The following is a 23,863-nucleotide window of genomic DNA, read 5'->3' as shown; positions in this document are numbered from 1 at the left end:
AAATTCAGGAGTTCAAAAATTCTAAAGGTTGTACTAACCGGTGATCCTCTGTAAATGGACTGGCATGAAAAACAAAGAAGAAGATAATTCACATACACAAATGATCTTTCAAGATTCCTAGGCAGTACACTTAGAGCATGACTTGGGAATTATATTTTAAAGACACAGAAAAGTGAAGAAATATCAAAGTAGAAAAAAATTGGTAGTGTTCTGTTCCCATTCCCCAGTTTGAACACTAAGTGAAAGCATTTAAGGCAGAGGTTAATCTCTCACAGTTGTCCCCAATTATTTACTTCAATGATTTCCCAAATGTTAAAGCATTTATTTTCTAAAGCCAGGAACCTGACTTAAATGATGTTTACCTGTTAATCTCTATAGAATTCAATTAACAATTTTTCATCATCTTCCTTATAGTGTTAAAATTAGAAAAATGTACTTCCTTTAGATTTCTGGCTTAGTATAATTCATCATCATGTGCATTAATAATAATCTTAGTAAGTTTGTGGTTGTTTCACTAAAAAATGTATTACATGAAAAATCATTCCACTAATTCTTTAACTTCAGAATTTATTTGAATTTAGAAGTTACTCTTCAAAGGTATAGGGAAATAGTGGGCACAAAAATTACAAAATCATTGAAAATAATTTGGAGTCTATTCATGAAATGCTATCTTATTTTACATATGAATTATTTCATATTTAGAGGCAAATAATTTTCATTTTAGTATGGATTAGAAAGTTTTGTGTCTATGTTTAAACTAAAATAGCATTAGGATAGAATATGAAGAGACTTGTGATTTGAAAAATATTTTATGAAGGACACATTGCAATTTCTATAAATGTTTTTATTCTGTCTGACAACTTCTCCATACCCATTCAATATCCATGGAGCATATGCATGCCTTTAACCCCAAGATTACTATATTTCACAAATAACACATCCCCCTTATTATATATTGTTCTTCTGTAAAACATGGTTAAGTATATTGAATTTTCTTTTTATTTTATTCCTTTTATGCTTTTCTTTTTTTTTGTTTGTTTGTTTGTTTTTGGGCCACACCCAGTAATGCTCAGGGGTTACTCCTGGCTATGCACTCAGAAGTTGCTCCTGGCTTGGGGGACCATATGGGACACTGGGGGATCGAACCGTGGTCCGTCCAAGGCTAGCGCAGGCAAGGCAGGCACCTTACCTTTAGCGCCACCGCCCGGCCCCACCTTTTATGCTTTTCTTTACAAATTTTACATTTTACTTGGGGCCACATATAGTAGTGCATAGAGCTTACACTCTACACTCAGAGTTCACTCAGGGAAGTGCTCTGAAGGTCATATGCAGTACCAGGAATCAAATACATGTCCAGTTGCATGTAAAGCAAATTCCTTACAATACTATCTTTCTTACTTGGAAGCCTTCGAATTGACTATGATAGCTGAGCTCCAAATACACTATGAAGTTAAAATTCACATTATAACAGACAAAAAGATAATCCAATTAATATATAAAGAAAAGCATTTGTCATTATTATATTTTCCCCTAAAAACTGTATGTTTCACAGGGATTTACACAACAGAACTCATTTCTTGGTTTTCTTCAGTGATATCTTTGTTCCCTTAGAAAATCCTAATTAAATGTACAATAACTTCCTAATAGCCTAAAAGGGAAGGGTGGACATTCAAGAAACAAGCAAAGAGAATGAACAATTTACAGAAGCCAGGCAGAGGCTTCGCATGGATGAGCCTTCCCTCAACCTGGCATGGAGGTATGGTCCAATTAGCTGAACAAAATCACCAGTTTTACTGACAATGCACACTCATGTTTGAGGGCTCTGGATTAAGCAATTGTTCTTAGTTCAGGTAATCTGGGGGTTGGCTTTTCAAACAAAAGACAGAGGTGCTACAAGCACAAAACTATGAACACACTGCATCCCAAAATTCATCCTTAAGCCCCCAAGTTACTGGATTTGAAAACAGAGCCTTGAATAAAGGGAGGGACTAATCCATATTGTGTTTTGAAAAATAGTGGACTTGAGGCAGGAGCAGTGGTGCAAGCAGTAAGGAGTCTGCCTTGCCCACTCTAGCCTAGGACTACCTCGGTTCGATCCCCAGTGTCCCATATGGTCCCCCAAACCAGGAGCGATTTCTGAGTGCATAGCCAGGAGTAACTCCTGAGTGTCACTGGGTGTGGCCCAAAAACCAAAAAAAAATGTGAACTAGGGTTCTTATAAATGAGGACATAGAGATGATGGAAGAAATAAAAAAGAAAAAGAAGAAAGGAAAGGAAGGAAGGAAGGAAGGAAGGAAGAAAGAAAGAAAGAAAGAAAGAAAGAAAGAAAGAAAGAAAGAAAGAAAGAAAGAAAGAAAGAAAGAAAGAAAGAAAGAAAGAAAGAAAGAAAGAAAGAAAGAAAGAAAGAAAGAAAGAAAGAAAGAAAGAAAGAAAGAAAGAAAGAAAGAAAGAAAGAAAGAAAGAAAGAAGAAAGAAAACAAAGAAAGAAACAAAGAAAGAAAGAGGGAAGAAAGAAAGAGGGAAGAAAGAAAGAGAAGAAAGAAAAACTAAAGGAAGGAAGGAATGAAGAAGGAAAGAGAAAAGAAAGATAAAGGAAGGGAAGGAAGGAAGAAAAGAAAAAAGAAAGGGAAGGAAGAAAAGAATGAAGGGAAGGAAGGAAGGAAAGGAAGGAAGGGAGGGAGGGAGGAAGGGAGGGTGGGAAGTAAGGAGGGAGGGAGGGAAGGAGGGAGGGAGGGAGGGAAGGAGGGAGGGAGGAAAGGAGGTAGGGAGGGAAGGAAGGAAGGAAAGGGGAGGCAGGGTTGGAGGAAGGAAGGGAGGGAGGAAGGAAATAAGGAAAGAAGGGAAGAAAAAAAGGGAGGAAGGAAGGAAATGCTGCCAAAACCTAGTATGCCTTGTAGTGTTAGTCCCAGACCACAAAACAATTAAATTCTATGCTTTAATCAGTCCAGTATGTAGCATTTGTCATAAAAGCCATTAGAGTTTACTATAAAACCATGGATATTTCAAAATGTGAAATTACTTGAGAATAAGCCTTACAATATTTTAAATTAAAGTCCAGATCACTGACTTTTTTTTTTTTGGATAAAATGAAGATCTAATGTGTTGAAATATTGCCACTATTAACAAAGTTGCTTTCTTTTGTGGTGGTGGTGGTAATGGTGATGGTGATGGTGATGGTGTGTGTGTGTGTGTGTGTGTGTTTGTGTGTGTGTGTGTGTGTGTGTGTGTGTGTGTGTGTGTGTGTGTGAACTGAGCATTTGATTTGATCTTAAGGGCATGAGATTGCTTGTCTCTTCTGTTTTCAGGAACATCTCTTGTGTGCCTAATGCCATGTTTTCAGAAAGGTGGTCAGTAGTTAACACCTCTTTTTTTAGTATTCAGAACATATCCTCTAACAACTAATTGTAGAAAACAATTCATAAAAAGTGGTGGCATATCCATTCACAACAAAGTCCCCTCAGACTATTTTTACCAGACTCTATCATGAAGTAATTTTTCTAGCTATGAAAGCAAGTGGAAAGTTATATTCATGGATAAATTTTCTACTGTAAAATTTGAGGAGTACATCATTATCTTTAAATCAAGCTAAATACATATATCTAAACTCCAAAAAAAATATTCTATCTAAAGAAAAATCCCAAGTTAATGACGAAGTATGTAAATTTTTTTGAAAAGTCAACCGAGATAAGTTCTGTAGTTGGATAAATAATACAGTGTATAAGATGTTTGCCTTACATACAGCTGACTGTGATTCAATCACTGGTACATCAAAATATCTCCTGGATTAGGAGTGATCCCTGAACACAGTCAGGAGTAAGACCTGAGTACATCTAGCTGTGGCCCCTAAAGCAAATAAAACCAAATCAAGGGGCCAGAATGATAGCACAGAGTTAGGGTGTTTTCCTTGCATGCAACTGACCCAAGACTGACCTAGGTTTTATTTCTGGCATCCCATTTGGTCCCCGGAGCCTGCCAGGAGCAATTACTGAGCACAGAGCCAGGAGCACCTCTGAGAGCAGTCTGCTGTGGCCCCAAAACAAAAACAAACAAACAAACAAACACAAAACAACTCAAGAAAGCAACTAATTCAAGTTATAAAGAAAAGCAAGATAGTAATAAGGGAGGCATCAGAGAACCTTCAAAAGTAGTTTTTTTCTCACAGCTATTAAGTTTACAGAATAAATAAAAAATAATAATATTAAACTGATTAGAGATTCTAATTAGAAGACAGTAGAGGCTTGGGGGACAGAAGAACATAATCTGTATTTGTTCTGAGACTCAAATTTATTGTTTGCTCCACTTAGTGACACAGTATTTAAAATCAGTATCTCCTACTTCTTAATTTTTTAATTAAAGTTGTTTGGTAAAATAGGCCCAGTGGGGGGGGAGGGGAATCTTTCATGAAAAGAAGAGTCTTTTACTCTATAAAGTAGGCTTTTCACAAGCCATGACATTACAATTTTCTAAAGGTTCTTATTGACAACAGAAGCTTGTTTTCTACTGAGCCAATAAATATGCCTTCAAACAAAGTATGGCATGATTAGAAGGTAAAATGGGGTGGCTTGGGTCACTGAGTTGGACTTCTCTAAATATCTTATCTAAATATCCTGCACAGAAAGCGTAGTTCAGCCTTTTATGAAAACCTCATGGAGTAAGAGCTGGAAGAGGAGATATCCACCATTAAAAATTGGGGTGGGTGAGGTGTCTGCCTTCCAAGCGCTAGCCAAGGAAGGACCGTGGTTCGATACCCCAGTGTCCAATATGGTCCCCCCACGCCAGGGGCAATTTCTGAGCGCTTAGCCAGGAGTAACCCCTGAGCATCAAAACGGGTGTGGCCCGAAAAACCAAAAAAAAAAAAAAAAGAATAAATATTAAATACTAGAATAGTCTGGAAGCAATGCAATATTCTACAGGAAGTGAGTATTGTTGCTCTATACTATGTCATTGAAGAAAATCTCTTGAGCATGAAGTTTATATTTGGGCCAAATATTATGCTGGTTAACTAAGTCACCAGCTTATCAAAATTTAAATTGTTAAAAGTCATAATCTGTACTCTCTTTGGCAGCACATATACTAAAATTGGAACAATACAGAGATTAACATGGTCCCTGCACAAGGATGACATGCAAATTTGTGAAGTGTTCCATATTTAAAAAAAAAATCAGAATCTCACATTTCTCTAATTTTGTATTTGCACAGATCTCTTTATTAAATAAATGTTTAATTATGCTTTTATGGACTAAAATATTATTTTGGTGCATAGCAGGGGTCTCAAACTCGAGGCCCGAGAGCTGTTTGCGGCCCTCCATATAACAAGTTGTGGTCCTGCCCTAGAGAAATCTTTTTTTGTTTTTTTTTTTTTAGTTGTTTGGGTCACACCCCCCAATGTTCAAGGCTTACTACTGACTTTGCACTCAAGGATTACCCTGACTTTGCCTCCTGCGGCCCCCAGGTAAATTGAGTTTGAGACCCCTGATGTATAGAGAAGGAAATGGTTAAATCATTCTATCATCTAAAAGTAGTAATTCTGGCTATTATCTAACAGAGATTCAATTTGCACAAATGAGAAAAAGTTTGATTCAGGAGAATTTGGGAATCATTTTGGGAGAAAATATGACAATACATAATGAAATTCATACTAATTTAACTTTTAGCCAAGACATAACTTTTTGGAGTCAACATAGAAGACTACTTCCAATAATATAAAAGTACTTATTATGATTAATTACAAAATGATTCTGTTTAAAAATAAAAGTGAATAAACTGTGATACACCCAGTTAATAGAAGACAAATACAAAAATGAATGAGAAAGATCTCTATTAACTATTCCTGTGCTTTCCATGATGTATGGTTCAAAAGGAAAGTACAAGAGTATGTTTATAGTATTCTACTTTTTATATCAGAAAGTAGGTAGTAAGTAAAAATATAGTACTTATGAGTCCCAAAGGCCAAAAATATGGGAGAACAGAGCCACACAACAGTGTTGGTAGGAAAGGGTGCTAAAATAAGAGGTGCAGGGTCCTTGGGGGTGGGATTGGCACACTGGTAGTCAGAAATCATTATTTAGAGTTTTGTAAACTACAGAATCACAAACAACAAAATAATTAAAAATAATATATAATGCTCCTTTATGCAAGAGAAATATAGACTGGTTATATGAGAAACTCATGTAAAACCTTACTTAGAAGCAGAGTAGGGAAACAAAGAACTAAGAATGGAGTAATAGAGAAGTAAAAAGTGGAATGAGAAAAAAGAGTGGTCTCTCTCAAAGGATAAGTTTTTGGTTTTGTTTTGAGATCACATCCAGTATGTTCTAGTCTTACTCCTAACTCTGTGCTCAAAGATCACTTCTAGTGGTCTATCCACTTCTAGTGGGTCAGCTGCATGCAAGGCAAACACCCTACTACTGTGCTATCTCTCCAGCCCTAACAACTGTGGCTTCTTTTTCTGTTCTTTGTCTATGCCTTCATCTTTTCTTATTCTTTGTGATAGGGCTAGGCAGTTAATTTCCTAAATGTCTCCAATTGGGTTTGCACTGTGTTATTGTAAGGCTAGTGTGAAATTTTTGTGTTCCGAGGGTATATTCTGCACACCTACATTCATTGCGGTACTTTTTACAATAGCCAGAATCTTGAAACAACCCAGATCCCTGACAACAGACAAGTGGCTAAAGAAACTGTGATACATATACTATGCAGCCATCAGGTAAAATGAAGTCATGAAATTTTCCTATACATGGATGGACATGGAAACTATTATGCTGAGTGAAATAAGTCAGAAGGAGAGAGATAGACACAGAATAGTCTCACTCATCTATGGGTTTTTAAGAAAAACAAAAGACATTATTGTACTATTACATAGAGACAATAGAGATAAGGACTGGAAGGTTTGACCCATGATATGAAGCTTATCACAAAGAGTGGTGAGTCCAGTTAAAGAAATAACTACACTGACAACTACCATGACAATGGTAGTAAATGAGAGAAATAGAATGTCTGTCTCGAATACAGGCAAGAGTTGGGGGAGGAGAAAGATGGGGGCATTGGTGGTGGGAATGTTGCACTGGTGAGGGGGTTGTTTTTTTTTTATATAATTGAAACCAAACTATAAACATGTTTGTAATCATGGTGTTTAAATAAAGATATTTATTTTAAAAATTAAAATGTAAAAATATTTGAAATAAAAGAGACTAAGGAAATGAAACATCTTTGGAGAGTTCTAAGAAAGTGATACTTCCCATGCACTGGATGTGGACACCAAAAAATAAAAATAAAAAATAGGCTTTTTAATGTTCAGTGACCAAGTTTCCAATTCTAGGGCAAGGAGAAGAGTAAATACAAAATCTCTATTCCCTTCTTGTCACACTTTGTAACTAGAAAATGATTTCACAATTCCGCGGCAGGTCTACACTGTGTAGATAATATGCAAGGCTTAGCTTTCTCAGTTTACACTGCAAACAGTGGAGTGCTTATGCTTGCTTTCTTCCTGCTTCCTCTTACCTTCCTTCCTTCAAGAAACCTAAGTGCTGAGCCGATGTTTGCCACCGCATGGATCCTTTTCAAGCGACGTCCTTGTTCACAAGGCTGGAAAAGAGACCATACGAGACTGTAAATTCATGCATTGAAAAGATAAGCCCATTGAAATGGACAAAAATATCCTGGAAACTTCTCCAAGAACCATAACAAGACTAAATTTCTTCAAATTGTAGAAAATATGTAAGGCCAGGTCTTACAATCTGTGAAAAGCATATAATTTATTCAGACAAAGACATTCATTCATTCTCAGTTTATCTGTCCATGTCTTTACATTTCAATTTCCTGAATGCTGGTAAACAATGTCACAAAATGCATTGTGATAGACATGTCTATAAGATGGAAATATTTAGTAAATAGAGGACAGTGTTCTTGATGTATTGTGGAGCAGTATACTTATGGAAAATTTATATAATTTTTCTGATCAATATTGTTAGAAGCCTAAAATTTCTCTAGAAAAAATTGTCCCTTCTATTTAAACATCTCATGATTGCAAAGTTGTTCATGATTGGGTTTCAGTCTTACACTCTTGAACATTTCCCTCTACTTATGTCCCCAGTTTCCCTCCCTCTCCCCTTTCACCCTTGCCTCTGGGACAGATATTTAACTTTTCTCTCTGTCTCTATCTCTCTTTTTTTATCTTTTATTTTCCTTTTAGATACTGTGGTTTGAACTATTGGTAATAAAGGATACTGTGCATATCATTTTGTTCAATATCCAGTTATTGTCCAGAGTGAACAGTTTCAACTATCATCGTCTTACTCTGTCCTAATTGCATTGCTCCACTATCTGTGGCAAGCATCCTATCATTGACAGCTCCTCCTGGCCTTCATCTAGCAGTGGTCCTCAAACTATGTCCCACGGGCCATATATTGTATTTGTATCTGTTTTGTTTCTTCATTGCAAAATAAGATATATGCAGTGTGCATAAGAATTCGTTCATAAGTTTTGTTTTTACTATAGTCAGACCCTCCAATGGTCTGAGGGACAGTGAACTGGCCCCCTGTTTAAAAAGTTTGAGGACCCCTGATTGTCTCTGGATATTACTACCATACTATCTAGAAAAACAGTTATGACATATCTTCTGATTAATCATCTTCTTCTCAGTCATGGCAATGTGAAAACTACTGACAAAATTAATAATCATTATTTTAATGTTGTTATTTTGGTTTGAGGCCATACCTGTGGAGCTTATGGCCTGTCTACTCTTGTACGTAGAAATTACTCCTAGAGGTCTTAAGAGAACATATGGGATACTGGGGGTCAACCAGGATTGGCCAAGAGCAAAGCAAATGATTTTCCCATTGGACTGTTTGTTGCTTTGGCCTCTCATTTGTGTTCATTGTGAAGGCTATTTTAGTTTAGAACCTTATCTACAGAGAAGCCCTACATTCATCATTGGAAATTAAAATTTTCACATACTATTAATTTGTAAAATATATACTTGTTGCTTGTCATATCTCATTAATTTTTGGCAGCTCTACAGTGTGTAACTTATCCACACTCCTTCTATTGTGAACGTGGATTCTAAACAGATTATTTCAATTGTGGATATGTGCTGACAGATAATTTTTTGTTTAAAAAATTACACAGCAAGGGAGAAGTGAATAGCTATAGGCAACATCACTGAATATTTTGTTCACAGAATTATGGGGGGAGGGAGAGGCCTTTGAAACTGGTAGAGAGAAGTCAATTCTCTGGTGTGAGGTATATTGTTGGAACAATGTATGCACACACTTTTTAGTAATAGTATTGATCTCAGAACCTCAATAAAAAGTAAATAAATTAAAAAGAGCACTCATAATCGAGTTCTACTAATAAGACATTTATAAATTCCTGGAATAGTATTAATATGCCTGAAAAAATTCCCTCCAAAAAGTTGTCTCTTGAATGTTCTAAAGAAATTCTTAGAACACTGATCCCTTTAGATTTATCCTTTCCATTCTAATTTGGTCCTGAACCTTGTGTACATAGAATATAAATAACAATTGTCACATTTATTAATAATTCCAGGCAATTCAATTTTATGTAATTCAAAATCTTAAAGGGCCTAATCTAAATAATTTATAAAGGTTAAATTGAAACTGTCTCTATATGACTTTTTCTCTATATAGTAAATGCAAATTAATGGGGATTCTAAAATTGCTTTTAGATTTATTATTTTATAGTACACTAAGTAGGTTACTTTTCTGGAATTAGGATTCTTATGTGAAAATAAATATTTGTTTCATAGAATAATTTAGCTTTTAATGGACATTTGTCAAGGTTTCTATACCAAGTATATTATGATCAAGTACATATATTGGAACATGATATACTAATTTTCATTTTAATGAAGGGTTCTTCTAACTTTAAGAAAATAAATTAATAGTCTAGTTAAATAGTTCAAATATTCAGGTTATGACTTTTCATGTGGCTGTCCCTGATCTGATCCCTAGCATGATATATGGCCTCCTCAGGACTCAAGAGAGATCCCTCAAGAGTGATCCCTGAGCTCAGATTTAGGAGTAAGCCTTGAGTACAGAGCCAGGCATAAACCCTGAGTACCACTGGGTATGACCCAAACCCATCTCAAAATAAACTAGTTTAATTCATGAGAATCTATAAAAATGATCAGTTGCATCAGGCAATCAACAGTCCTTTTTTTTTTTTTTTTTTTTTTTTTTGCTGCACCATTCATGGAGGTACTGCAATACCTGGTCGATGTGTGGAATGGACAAATCAAGCTTCTATTCCAGTTCCTAGTGCCAAAAATCCATTTACTATATTGTCATCGGATAGACTAAGTATCAGATATTAAACTGGTAAGAACAGATACTACACTTGATCTTAGCCAAAAGGCTGAGAAGTGATCAACAGAGTACTTTTATCAATTCAATGCCTCTTGTGTACTAACACTAAGTGAGTTTATTTTGTTTATATCTTTGTCTGGATATTAGTTTCATTTTTGTCTTCTTTGATATTCTCTAAAGTAGAATGTGAGACAAAGTCATAGGTACATGTAGCCTATTTCTGATTCTAGGCAGAAAGAGTTATAATACAAGGAGAGAAAGAGAGGGAAGGATAAAGAATAGATAAATATTGTGCCATTGAGACTTTCTGTTGTGGGCAGCTGGGGCTCAATTCCTCTGGAACTGTATAAGATAATTTATGAGAAAGTTATAAAATATGGCTCAGGCCGGTTCCTCCTACATATGGCAGACTGGAGTATTGATTAATAAACTCCCATCTCTATAAGTTGGTTCCTTTAGGACCAATAACTATCCCACATTGAGGGCAGCTTTGTGCAACTTGTGGCTGAGCTAAGATTCCTAGGTTAGACATGCAACCAGTGCCTAGGATGAGCTGCTAGAAGAGATACAGGCTATTTCTGCCATGGCTGTAGCAAAAAAAAAAAAAAAAGTCAGAGGCTAGCTGAGGTCTATTCAGGGCACCATAAGCATCTGCTATCCTGTGAATTAAATGAAGTCAGTGATTCATGCAAAATTATTATCAGTTTGTGTTTTACTACACATAATTATTTTACCAAGGCTATTTTGAGGACTCTCTGCATAAATTGAACTGGAAATTTATGTTTAGGCACACACACACAAGAAACAGCACTTCCTAAAGAGATGAGTTTCCAAATAATAATTATTATCAAGATGATTGTCAAGATGCAACAGATAAAAGAAAAAAATAAAGTCTTGCCAAGATGCAACAGATAAAGAGAAAAATGAACTTTCCCAGTTTTGGTTCCTGTGACTAATGAGTTACATAACACTCTAACATAATTTCCTGAGCTTATTTTTTGAATGATAATAAACATCATTTCAATATAGTTTAGGTTGTAAACTACATATTTCTCTATTTTTTCTGAAATAAAAAATGGAGTCATCAAAATCACTGTTTTTATTATTTGTGTAACATAAAGAGGGATTTTGAAGTTGATTGTCAGTGATTTATTTATTCTGCTGGTTCTGTTGCACAGAAAAACAAATGACTATGAACATGCTGTTCTTATTACAAAAGATTGATGGTGGAGGGTGTCTGCTGGACCATGAATAATACTGTGCTGCATCTTAGCTTGAAGCTCAACAAGTAACTTTGGAAATACACAGATTGGATCACTAGAAAGTGACCATTTCAAGGGAGGCTTATGTTAACTGGTGATTCATCTTCGTGGATAATAGCAGTTAATTCTGAGAATTTCTAATGAGGCTCTTTACTCTAATATTTAAGTTACTCAGGAAGAAAAATCTTGCTGTTGCCATGCTCCCAGAAGTTATCAATTAATACATTACTTGTGGACTACTACAAAAGATAATAATCCAACTGTTGTTAACCAATTTCATACACCCAACTCCACACACACACCCAAATTTCAAAGGAAAACAATTTGACGTGAATTGTCACAGGAAACATCTTACCAGTTTCTGCCCTGACAAGACTTCTAGAAGAGCGAGTAGTCTAACACCATCCTTCATGTCTTCAAAGAGGTCATCTATCACCATGGGGGGTTTGCGCTAAAAGAAATGAAATTCAAATCAATAAAGGCAAATATCTCTCTGCCTCCCTTCTCTGCTTTGCTATTCATTGTAGTAAATTGGTAGACTAAATTTATAGAAACCAAAATTCATTATTTGGAATATGATTAACAACTACCAATTGTTAAGAAGAAAAACTATCACTTAGAGACAAATTTAACATGCAAAACATTCAGAAGACCCAATGTTTTAGTCTCACATATTTAACCAGTGTCTTTCTAGAGAGGGATTATTTTTGTGTAGGGTATAATCTTGTAAGGAAGGACAGAAAATATATAGTTAAATTAAAATGATGAGAGAGAGGTTCAAACAGAACTAACAGAGGAGCAGGAGAAAAATAGAACCAAGCTCCTACTTTACTCTTGATTATGCATATAATCAGAATTTAAGAAAGTCCAGCACCTGTGTAGGACATACCAAGGGAATCTCCTTTGCTCTGGATTTGTTCTATGAGCCTTCTAGACCAATAGGCATATTGAATCCATTACCTGGCAGCCATCTGGCTGCACTGTTTCAAAGCCCAGAAAGAGAATTTAGCAAATCTGCTAGAGTAGACATTGAAGAGCCCAAACTCAATCAGGAATAAATAACTGTGTAATTTATAGAGCCTTAATAAATTTTTAATTTAGTCACCATGAAGTTACAAAATTATCCATGGTGGGGTTTCAGGCATCAATGTTTCACCAGTGTCCACTTCACCTTTTGCCTCCCATTTATCAAGTCTCTATCATCTTATTTCCCACAAACCTCTCTGAACAGTCTGCCTGGCTCACAAATTTAGTTTCCTATACTGAGCCCTTTCTTCCTAGCATGAGCTATTCTGAAAATGAATCCCCAAGTCATCTAGCTTTGAGAAAACTTCATCTAGAGAGCTCTGATTCTTGAACCCTCCTTTCTAGGTCAGCATTGTGTCTGAGCACATGGCAAACACTAAATATGCTAGAGACTGGCTAAATAAATGAATGAATAGATAGTTTTTTTTAATCTGTTATCTTGAGAGACTCTTAATGGCTCTTAAAACAGGATACATATATTTTGGGCAAAAAAAAAATGTTCTGTAGGTTCCATATAGTCAAAGATTGTAACCCAAAACAGACTCAGATGTTACTGCTTTCTGAATGTTTTGTTCAAGGGAGCAACTCATTAAATTCTTTTGCAGGAATGAAGGTAGTTTCCAGGATATGCATGAAAAGAAGTGTGGAAGGTCTTTATTTCTAGAACAAAAACACCTTCAATCCCTTCAATTCTTCCTGTTACCTAACTCCCAGTGTTTATGACTCATTCCATAGGAAATTTGCAATTAACCTTTCTGGCTTCAATACATTCATCTTAAAATTATTACATTGCATCAGAGTTATTAACAAATGTGTGTTCTCAAGAACTCAGATTGTAAGTCCTTAAAAACAGGGAAGAAGTTGGATTTATCTTTAAATAATAACAGTAGATACAGCGCTTAGCATCATTTTTTTGGTAAAAATGTCACTGTAACATACTCAATATGGAGACATGCAAATAAAGTCATAATAAAAAGGCTTCTGGAAATCTTTCCACATGCATTTACCTTTAGAAAGGAGCATTACAGATGTATGATCACTGATAGTAAGTTAGACAAAGAGGGGACCACCTACTCTAGCAGCCTGGGGGTGATGGTGGGGGATTTGGGTTGCAGAAAGGGAATGGGGAAGGGGGAAGGACAAATTTGGTGGTGGGTATTCCCCTGATTCAATGTTAATATGTACTTAAAATACTAATGTGAAAGATATGTAAGCCACTAGATTAAAATTAAAAAATGCAGAAAGGAAAAAAAGAAAGGAGCATTACTTAATATTGTTTTGTATGTTCATGATTGAGACTCAGTCATAATGTCCAATATACATCCCTTCACCAATGCACATTTCTTGATACCAATGCCCCCAGTTTCCCTCCATTGGCCTCCTACCAACAGCATTGTTTTTACATACTAAGTGCACAGCTCGAAGAGGCTTTGCCATGTGACTCCATTACACTTAGTGTAGGGAAAACCCTTTCAATTAAAACACCACAGAATGGAGCCAGAACATAGTGCTGTGAGTAGGATGTTTACCTTGTATACAGTTGACTGGACTTTGATCCCCAACATCACATATTGTCCCCCAGCCCATCAGGAGTGATTTCTGAGTGCAGAGCCAAGAGTAACTTCTGATTGCCACCACCACCACCACCACCAACAACAACAAAAACACCCAGAGAGGAAAAATATTGAGGAGAGGTAGCAAGAAGTAATTGATAGCAGGGACTAAGGGCCTCAGGACCATGGATGGTGTAAGGAACAATTTAGGTATATGCCTAAATCACAGAGTTAACAACACTGAAGTTAGGAGATCAAAAACCAATAATTTTAATATTTACTAGTTATTTTTGGCTGATAAATGTATACATTCTAATTTAGTTAGGGTTTTGTTTATTTGATTTTGTGCCATAACTGATGGTGCTCAGGACTTACTTTTGGCTTTGTACTCAGGGATAACTCTTGGTGGATCTTGGAGAATCATATAGGGATTGAACCTGGATCTGCGATGTGCAAGAACCATAACCACTATGCTACTCCTCCAGTCCCCAATTTAGAAAGAGAAGAAGTAAGGAATTAAGAAGAATAGATATTGAAGGAAAGAATAAATTCTACATTTTCAAGCATTTCCAAACATCAAGTTTTGTGCTCACATGCTGTCAATACACTATCCATAACTGTTCATCTCGGCATAACACCAACACTGTAAAATCAAGGAATCTGAATTTCAAGGATATTAAAGCAATGATAAAAAACACTCCTAGTATATTATTATATTGAGTCCAAATTTATTACATGTTAGCCACTTTTCTAGATGGTAAAACACAGATATCAATACCTTTTCTTAATAGTATTCAAACCTATGAATGTGGTTTTAATTTACTGTCAATATGTAGATTACGAACTTCTCTCAATTACCTGCCATTTTATTATAAATAAAAACATTTTAAAGCTACTTCTAAATGTGTATGTATATAACAAAGATGTGAAATTGATAATAGGAACATTATATTGTATGCATGTATATGTTTTCATAGACATAAGAGAGATACCATATCTCTCTGTGGTCACACCCATGCATTCTTTGTCACAAGAATGAACTAAGTTGCTCATCATATTCTCTGCTCAGACAGAAAAAAAGAACTGGAGTAATGAGGTCACATAGAAATAACTTAAGGACAAGTATTAGTAGATTCTACTGTTGTGGTATCAAAACAAGGTTAGTCAGTGTATTGTGTATTTGGGTCCCTCAAGACCTTCTCTGCTGACTAGTTTACTAAAAGGATTCAAAGGACTCACCAAATTTTCTAGATTCTGGCTAGTTTTTTATTGTAACAGAATAACATAAATGAAAACCACAAAGGGAAAATATGCACAAAGCCAAGTTCAGGAGAAATGTTCAAATTTCCTAAAATGTGTGACCTTTTCCCTCTTTGCAAGCACACAGAAACATCTTCCCAACCATGGTTCTGAGGATACATGGCAATGTTGTGAACCAGGGAAGCACACTGTAGCTCAGAAACAGTTATCAAAACATGTAGAGTACACAGAAATGATCCTAGCTCCTCAAATTTAACTCTTCCCAGCCCCATACACTCACTAAAAACATGCTCACCATCAAACTCATGTGAAGACAAAGTGATTAAATAAAAGTAGCATCAAATGTCCTAAGATCAGGTATGCCAATCAAAAATCAGGAAGAATTTTCCAAATTTTCAGAGGTTATCTCCTATGTAGATTTTCATTTCATATAAACTTGCTTTGTGTAGCACAAGTTAGCTGAAGTCAATCTTTCCTACTTGGTTGAAATTTCCTTCTACACTCTTATATACTGAGTGAATTATTTTTGTTTGCTTGGGACCCACACCCAACAATAATCAGAAACTACTCTTGGTTCTGTGCCCAGGAATTTATCCTGTGGATGCTTTGGGATCATATGAAATGTTGAAGTTAGAATCCAGGCCAGTTGCATGCAGGGCAAATAAACTACCTGTTGATCTCACACACCAGTTTTTTTCTAATAGTTCAAATCACCTAACCAAAATTTCATAAACATGCAACAAAATAAAGCACATTTGATATGCGTGTCTATTTCTTTATGACAGTAAAAATGATTGCATGTGAAACAATGAACCTCAACTTCACTCACTGCCCATCACTCTTTCACACCATGATGAGATCAACAGAAGTGAACACAAGTAAATGCACTCCACTAATGAAAGTTTGCATTTTCAGAGGAACCTGACTACCTTTGGTGTGAGGCTGTTTTGTAGTCGTTAGATCAAGTGATATTGATAAAGAAGCTGAAAACAGTTGAAAGTTACTGATAAGTTTGTACACAAAGAAAGGATAATTAAAACCTTTTACCAGACCAAGTGATTTATATATATCTAAATAATGGAACAGTTTATTCTTTTTCACGTCACAGTAGCAAAATGCATATCAATATCACATGCACTAAAATGAAGTCAGTAATATGAATGAGTACATGACAATTTTGCTAGCAGATAATTTTTCTTAGCAGAAAATAAACATCATCTAAGATCCAAGTTTCTTTGGATATGTCAAACATATAAAAAATCTATCAAGGAAGTTTACAACATGAATTTTTTAGCCTTTAGCAAAATGAAGAGCAAAATAACACTTCTCATGTCAGGTCTCCACTTACCATCAATACTTTTAGTCTCAATTCAGTTGAGAATTCTTTTATTAAATGCATTTTTCTTTAAGAAAAGAGCCTCAAAATATTGTGTAACTGGGAAAAATTAACTGTTTTACTTTAAAACACTAAATACATATCCCAGAGATTGAATTCTGTGGTTTTGGATATGTTGGACTATCCATCAAATAACACAGGCCTACAGGAACTGCATATATAAAGGAACTACTCTAGCTGCCAGGCTTGCTGCAAAGGAGACACAATCCTAGTCTAATATAGTCTCTTAAATACCTTCTGCACAGTGAGAGTATTGTCTCATAAGCCATGACTGCTTCTCAGGGTTTGCTCTGGATGTCTTGAGGCCTTTATGCCCAAACTGGACTTTCCCTTCTAGGATCAAACAAATCATTGATCAAAATAAGTTTCCATTTGAATCTGTGTAACAGACAGGGAGAAGATCACCAGAGGAAATCCTACCACTGGTCCAGTGTAGAATATTTGTTGCTCTGATGTTTATCTGATAGGTAGGACCAAGCTACAACAACAGGAACAGAGAAGACAGTGGGAAGGGAAAAGGGGTTGCCTAGCAGATGTGGAACAAGTCACCTCCCCAAAGGTTGGCAAAAAGCCCATTGTCAGACACTGCGTTGTCTAAAATTCCACGGATGTCTCTGACCAGAGCAGTAAAATTGTGATTACAACCACTTATAATAGTAGGAAAATAATCACCTTCATGCCTCAACATTTTATAAACATTATGTTCATAAAATGAAATTAAAAAATCCCAACACCTTCAGATACAAACAAGATAAATAAATTCAATGTTAATGCATAACCTGTATCTCTTATATTTCTTTATGAATACACTATGGTGACCATTTTCCATCTCTGCTTGGCATAAGTTAGAGGACACCTCCCATTCTCTTTGTTTCTGTGTTTGATAGCATAACCATTTCCACTTCCTAATTTCAAATAAATATCCTAAAGGCATTAACTGTCCTCCAGCCCAAATATAAATCTGCTTGAAAAATTTTGCTCTTTAATCAAGTATTTTAGTAGAATAATACAATGGCTTTTGCTCTAGAATATAGTAGCTGCATTTTTGCATAACAGCTGCTTTATTCAGTATAAAATTGGGGTTCTCTGTGTGCTTGATTTTGGCTCATAACTCTATCAGATTCTTTATTAAATCTTATTTACTTTTAAAATTGATAAAAATTGATAAAGAGTCCAATCTTCACACAAAACCCACTGCTTCTCTATTCACCAAATCATCACACTCTTACCTGGAGAACTTCAATAACCTCAAATTTGCATCTCTACTCTACTCTGCTTACTACAGAGTTGCTTAGTTGCCATCCTTCTTGCCTATTTCCCCATAAAGATAGAATTCCCCCTTAGGATAAGGCATAACTTTTCTCTCTTATGTATAGCTATCACCTTCTTCTTAGTAGTGAAAATTTTGAGGACTACATAAACATCATTGAAAAGTATTTCTTGAATAAACACAAATAAAACTTATGTCTATGGGAAAGAACTTAGAAAGTTACCCCCAATCATGCATTATTATGCATTAACTTTATAAATTCTATGTTCATGTTTTAAAATAAATTGATAATCTATCAAAAATTAATAAATATTATAAGTTTGAAATGATAGTTTTCCTATTTAAGTTGAATATCTAGAAATAGTATTGTGCATATAGGGAGAACTTATCAGCATTCTTAGGACTGGAAAATTAAAGCAGTTTTAGAAAAAGTACTGAAGAATAATTTCTTAGGAGATTGTTACATTAATTTTGTTTCCTTCCCAGGAGTTTTTTTTTTTTCATTTAGTCCTTAATAGTACAATGCTACCCAAAGTATTAAACAAGAAAACAAATGGTAGTAAAATTTGGTTCTGAAAATATTTTCATGTTATCTTCTAATGTTGTTGGAATGACAACTGAAAAACAGAGCAGTCACCAAGGTGATATTTTAGGACTTTGGAGAATATTATTATAAGCATGCGTTCATGAAATAAGGCAAAAACCATGAGAACTCACAAATATTAAAAAAAAAACTGAGGCATACTCAATGGTTTCTAGCTTTATTCGTGGGTCTATATGTAGGGTTCACTTTAGGGGGTGCTTTAGGGAACATATGAACTGGTGAGGATTGAACCTAGACCAGCTGTGTGCAAGGCAAGTGCCCTATCCACTGCACTAGTTCTCCAACTCACTAGGACTACTTTGAAATGAGCATATTGATCTATCATAGTAATAACATGTGCTCTCATTAGAAAAAAAATGAATGTGAATTATATCCCCCTCCTCTAAGAGATGTTGAATTTAAAGTCCACAGACTTTAAAATGGGACTTTGTGTTTTGGAAATAAGAATGTTCAGAAAGGTAGTGAAATTAAGTGATCTGGGTGGGTCTTAAAACCACCAAGACTAATGTCCTCATAAGAAGGAGACATTTTCACTCTGACACAGTGAGGCACAGAGGCAGAGACTGGATTAATTTCTCTGCAAAACAAGTCACCACAAATACTGCAGGCCACCACCCGCTGCTAGACAGAGGACAGATTCTCAGCAGGAGCAGCTGAGCACTGATTTAATAAAATTCCTGTGTTAAGCCACACAGTGTGCTGTCCTTGGTGATGGCAGCCTAAGTCCACTGTTAAAGAACTTAAATGATATTTAAAGGGATTTTTCTTCAGTTTCTCTAAAAAGATGAGTGACCTTCAGGTCACTCAAAAACAATATTTGAAAAGTTTAAAGCCCCTCTCTACATTTAAGAGTTATGGATGCAGGGATAATTGTCTGTTATCTATGGGCAGAGAGGACCATTTACAGAAATACTAATCAATGACCTATTTATTTTTTCCAAGAAACTGTGCCAAATGTTTTATAGATTGAATTAATGGTTTTTAAATACAAATATCAGAGGAAGGCTAAGTGAAACTATAGAGTACAACCAATGTTAATATTAAGATTACCTAGACTATCTTTTTTTAATTAAAATTCTACATTTTAGAAAATTTTTTATTTTAGGGAGGCAAGAGTGGCTTTTTTTTTTATTTTATTTTTATTTTAATTTTTTTTTTTTTTTTTGGTTTTTGGGTCACACCCGGCAGCGCTCAGGAGTTACTCCTGTCTCTATGCTCAGAAATCGCTCCTGGCAGGCTCGGGGGACCATATGGAATGTCAGGATTCAAACCACCATCCTTCTGCCTGCAAGGCAAACGCCTTACCTACATGTTATCTCTCTGGCCCCAGGCAAGAGCGTTTGTATCGAATGGCTGTTGTTATTGAATGATTTGAGGGGGGGAAAGGAAAGAATCTGTGTTCAAAAGTGAACACAAACTTGAAGAGAAAGTAAAAATACATAGGGATAAGCAAGCTAGATAGGTGTTCATGGACTTGAGAGGGCAAATTTAATGATGGATTTTGGAGAAGAACCACTTTTATATTGTTCTGTGGGGAGTAATTCCATATGGCTCTATTCTCCCACTGCTACCTTAATGCATGTTAGTTAAACACTCACTGTAAAATTCCATCTTCCTACAAGAAGAGGAGGAAAAAGAGGAAAAGATGAGCTTAAAGGTCTTAAGTGACGACTTCATTCTCCTACCAAGGTTTACTAGTATCTCCCAAAGCTCATCACACAATAGCAAATCTATCTTGAAAGCTCATGTTTGGCCAATATTGTTTCCTCTGTTGCTAACACATTCATGGACCTCAATTCAAGTATTTCCTATACTCCTTTTTTGGTACCATATTTTTTCTCACTATTATAATATTATATTGTTATATTATATATAATACACAATACAATATGTATTATTGTACTATATTATTATAATATTATATATTATAGTATACTCACCATTGGTTTCTTCGCCTACACAATCCCTAGATATTTCTCAGATCCCTGTTAAAATGTTTCTTCTCTGAGCACACATGTATTATTCTTTTCTTTTAATTATATATGCAGTCATTTAGCTTGCACATGCTCCCTGACACCCTATATTTCCCTTTTATTGGGATTTTTATACAACCTTCTTTGTACTAATGGCTCTCTTCTGCTGGATTATAAAATCAATAAAAGGCATGTTAGGCAAAGTCAGTCTTTGTTCATCACTTTATCCACAATACTGATCACATCAGAGATGCTAGAAAAGTATTTGTTGTACAAATAGCTACATAAACAAATGAAGCAAGAAAGTAGTACACATTGATAGTATACCTCATTTATGAAGACTTGGAATAAAAATATATGATGTTTTTCCACTGCATTTTAAGTAACCTTGTATTTATTCACTATTTCTAAACTTAAGGTTAATAAACAATATGTGTTAAATATAATATATTCAACAGCCATTGTGAGGAGAAAATAAAATATAGTCGCTAAGACACAGTAATTATTATTTTATAAAGCAAAGTTTCCCCTACAACCTAAAACATTTTAGCACTAAATTTTGACATGCTAGAACTGAATCAGAGCTTAACTTTGAAAAACCATTACTCAAAATCAATATGAATTATAAAAAATAAAAACCATGTCAATTATCTTCTTTATTTGATAAATCAAGCAGAATAGAAAGATTTAGACTTCTGGGCCAGAGCTATCGTACAACAGGTAGGGCACTTGCCTTACACACTATTTAACCAAGTATGATTCCCAGCATCCCATGTGATCCCCTGTGTCTTGTCAGGGATGATAAAGCATAAAGCCATGAATAATCCCTGTGCACTGCCAGATATGACCCAAAATAAACAAAAAAAATAATAATCCCAGGATAAGTTCTGCACAGTCATGATTGTCACAGTCAGTCTTCTGTAGTCAGTGATCCTAGTTTTATCATAACGGTACTAGATCAAAGAATGACATAGGCTTTGGCCTATGATCTGTACAACAACCAAGATCTCTAACTCCAGAGGTCTGACCGAGACAACTGCAACTGAGCAGAACTTCTGAAAACATAATGAAAGACTCTATCCTGGGCTTCGTCCTAGGATCGGTGCAAACACCAAGACCACCAATTACAGAAGACTGATTAAAACAACAGTCAGTGTTGAAACAGAACTTCTAGAACCATAAAGAAAGACTCTATCCTAGGCTCCATCCTATGACCTGTGAAAATACCAAGATCTCTAGTTACAATGACCTGATTTTGTCATACATGATTGAGCAGAAAGTTTTCAGGCACCACAAAGAAGTCCCAGGGGAGAGTAAAAGAGCATGTAAAGAGCCTGTAGTTATTCCCATGACAGTATGCTTGAAGGGCAAAGAAATCCTGTATCTCTTAGGCCAAGGAAATTCCCTTTCTAATCTCCCCAATATTTACTGTGCCTATGCAAAAGAGGGAAAAAAAGGAAGCACAATTTTTTTCTTTTGCTTTTTTCTTTTTATTTCAGGCTCATGATTATTGCTAGGTTGTTGTCTGTATTGTGGTGGTGCTTTTCTTTTCTTTTTTTTTTTGTCATTGTAGTTTGTTTTGTTTGTTTCCTTGTTTGTCTGTTCATTTTTCCTTAATTTTTTGTCTGTTTGTGATGTTTACCTTCTTTTTCCCCTTTCTTCTCTTAAATTGATATTTTATAACACCCCTCCCTGACCTTTTTGTTCATTTGTTTTTTGTTTTTGTTTTATTTATTTTTTGGTTTTGATTTACTTTTTTTTCCATTTCTTTCCCTTCAAACAGAACCACATAACTTAAATCATCTTGTTCTGCCTCATAAATTGAGAAAAAAAAATGGACGGTACCAAGACCAAACAGTTGTATGAACATTGAGTAGAAATTAAAAAAATGATCAGTCTTAAACACCAAATCCAAAGCCAGCGACAACAGAATTGATACCCATCTACAATAAGCTAGACACAGAGGGACCATTTATACTAGCAGCTTGGGGGCAAAGGAGGAGGATATAGGATGCATACTGGGAACAGGTTTGGAGGGAGGACAATATTGGTGATAGGAATGCCCTGGGTTCAATGTCTCTATGTACCTAAAATATTACTGTGAAAGATTTGTAATCCACTTTGGTCACAAAATTATTAATAAAATAAAAGAATGAAAAATAAATATATATAGACTTCTTGGAAAGAAAAAAATTTATATATCCCATAAAATCCTGTTCTTGGAAAGAATTATTGGGTATGTGAAATAAATACAGTGCAGTCATTTTTGTTAATGTTAGCTTACATGAGTACATTGTCATTTTCAATGTCTATATAATTATAGAAGCATGAAGATTTAAATTTGAAATCAAGCAAGTTTTAAAATATAAACTAATAATTACATTCATAAGTATAAATAATGTACATCTGTCTACTAAAATTAGAATAATACACACAGAAAACTCTTGATTTTTTTTCTACTTTTAGTAAGGTTTTTATTTTTAGTAAAATATCTACTACAAAGCAGACTGTTCTCTACTTTTCACCACTTCCTGACAGTATAGTCATAATATTTCTTTTAAAAAACTGTTACTATTCACTGTAACACCATCAGTAAAGCATTTTGTTAAGTAATTAGTAGTAAATGATTTTGCTAATTTGATACTAAACAGATATCCATAAAAAAGTGAAGTAGTCTCATAATCTCTCCTAATTCAATTCATTTTTCTGAAGCTTCCTTTGAACAATTCCAAATTTATCCCAAATCAATTGATCTTAATAAAGTAGCAAATTTTCTTCTCTTTTCTTCTTAGTAAAACAACCTTGTTTCTAAAACTGCAATAACCTACTTCTATATTTGGAAATGCCAGTCTTTAATGAGTATAGTGAAAAAGGAAAATTTTTCTTTAAAATAAAAGTTGTTTCATAACTTGCTTAAAACATGATAAAGGGCATTGGAGAACATTACAGAAAGATATTACTGCAAGTTTTAGGATGAAATAGTCTGGCATTCTAGTTAAAATTCACAGGGATTCTCATGATGTTTATTCAAAAACCCAGATAACAGATATTTTGCCAAATATTTACAACTTGCATTTAACAAAATGTCGAAATGTCACTTTTCCATTTGTTAATTGATTTACTTTCTTCATTTCTCCTTCTCAGACATTAAAAAAAACTTTGCCACATGACACAGCAGGAGTAATAAATGAATT

The 23,863-nt window shown here is 35.1% G+C and overlaps 1 protein-coding gene and 2 non-coding genes across 3 annotated transcripts in view; 1 reads left to right on the top strand and 2 right to left on the bottom strand.

The window, feature by feature from the left end:
- SYNE1 (spectrin repeat containing nuclear envelope protein 1) overlaps positions 1 to 23,863 on the bottom strand; it is a 578,994-nt gene that overhangs the window by 461,601 nt on the left and 93,530 nt on the right. The window contains exons 4-6 of the mRNA XM_049765309.1: positions 11,943 to 12,038; positions 7,501 to 7,584; positions 39 to 59 (exon numbers count right to left, since the gene is read on the bottom strand). Coding sequence (XP_049621266.1) covers positions 39 to 59; positions 7,501 to 7,584; positions 11,943 to 12,038 — 201 coding nt within the window. The remainder of the gene's footprint in view (positions 1 to 38; positions 60 to 7,500; positions 7,585 to 11,942; positions 12,039 to 23,863) is intronic.
- On the top strand, positions 5,050 to 5,153 carry LOC125996771 (U6 spliceosomal RNA). Its single transcript, XR_007491452.1, has one exon. It is a non-coding gene; the product is annotated as a U6 spliceosomal RNA (small nuclear RNA).
- LOC125996605 (U2 spliceosomal RNA) lies at positions 10,196 to 10,386 on the bottom strand. The gene has a single exon (XR_007491301.1). It is a non-coding gene; the product is annotated as a U2 spliceosomal RNA (small nuclear RNA).

Source organism: Suncus etruscus, chromosome 18, assembly GCF_024139225.1.
Source record: "Suncus etruscus isolate mSunEtr1 chromosome 18, mSunEtr1.pri.cur, whole genome shotgun sequence".
In the NCBI taxonomy this organism is placed as follows: Eukaryota; Metazoa; Chordata; class Mammalia; order Eulipotyphla; family Soricidae; genus Suncus; species Suncus etruscus.
Note: the sequence above shows the minus strand (reverse complement) of the source record. Positions and strands in the feature narration are given on the sequence as shown.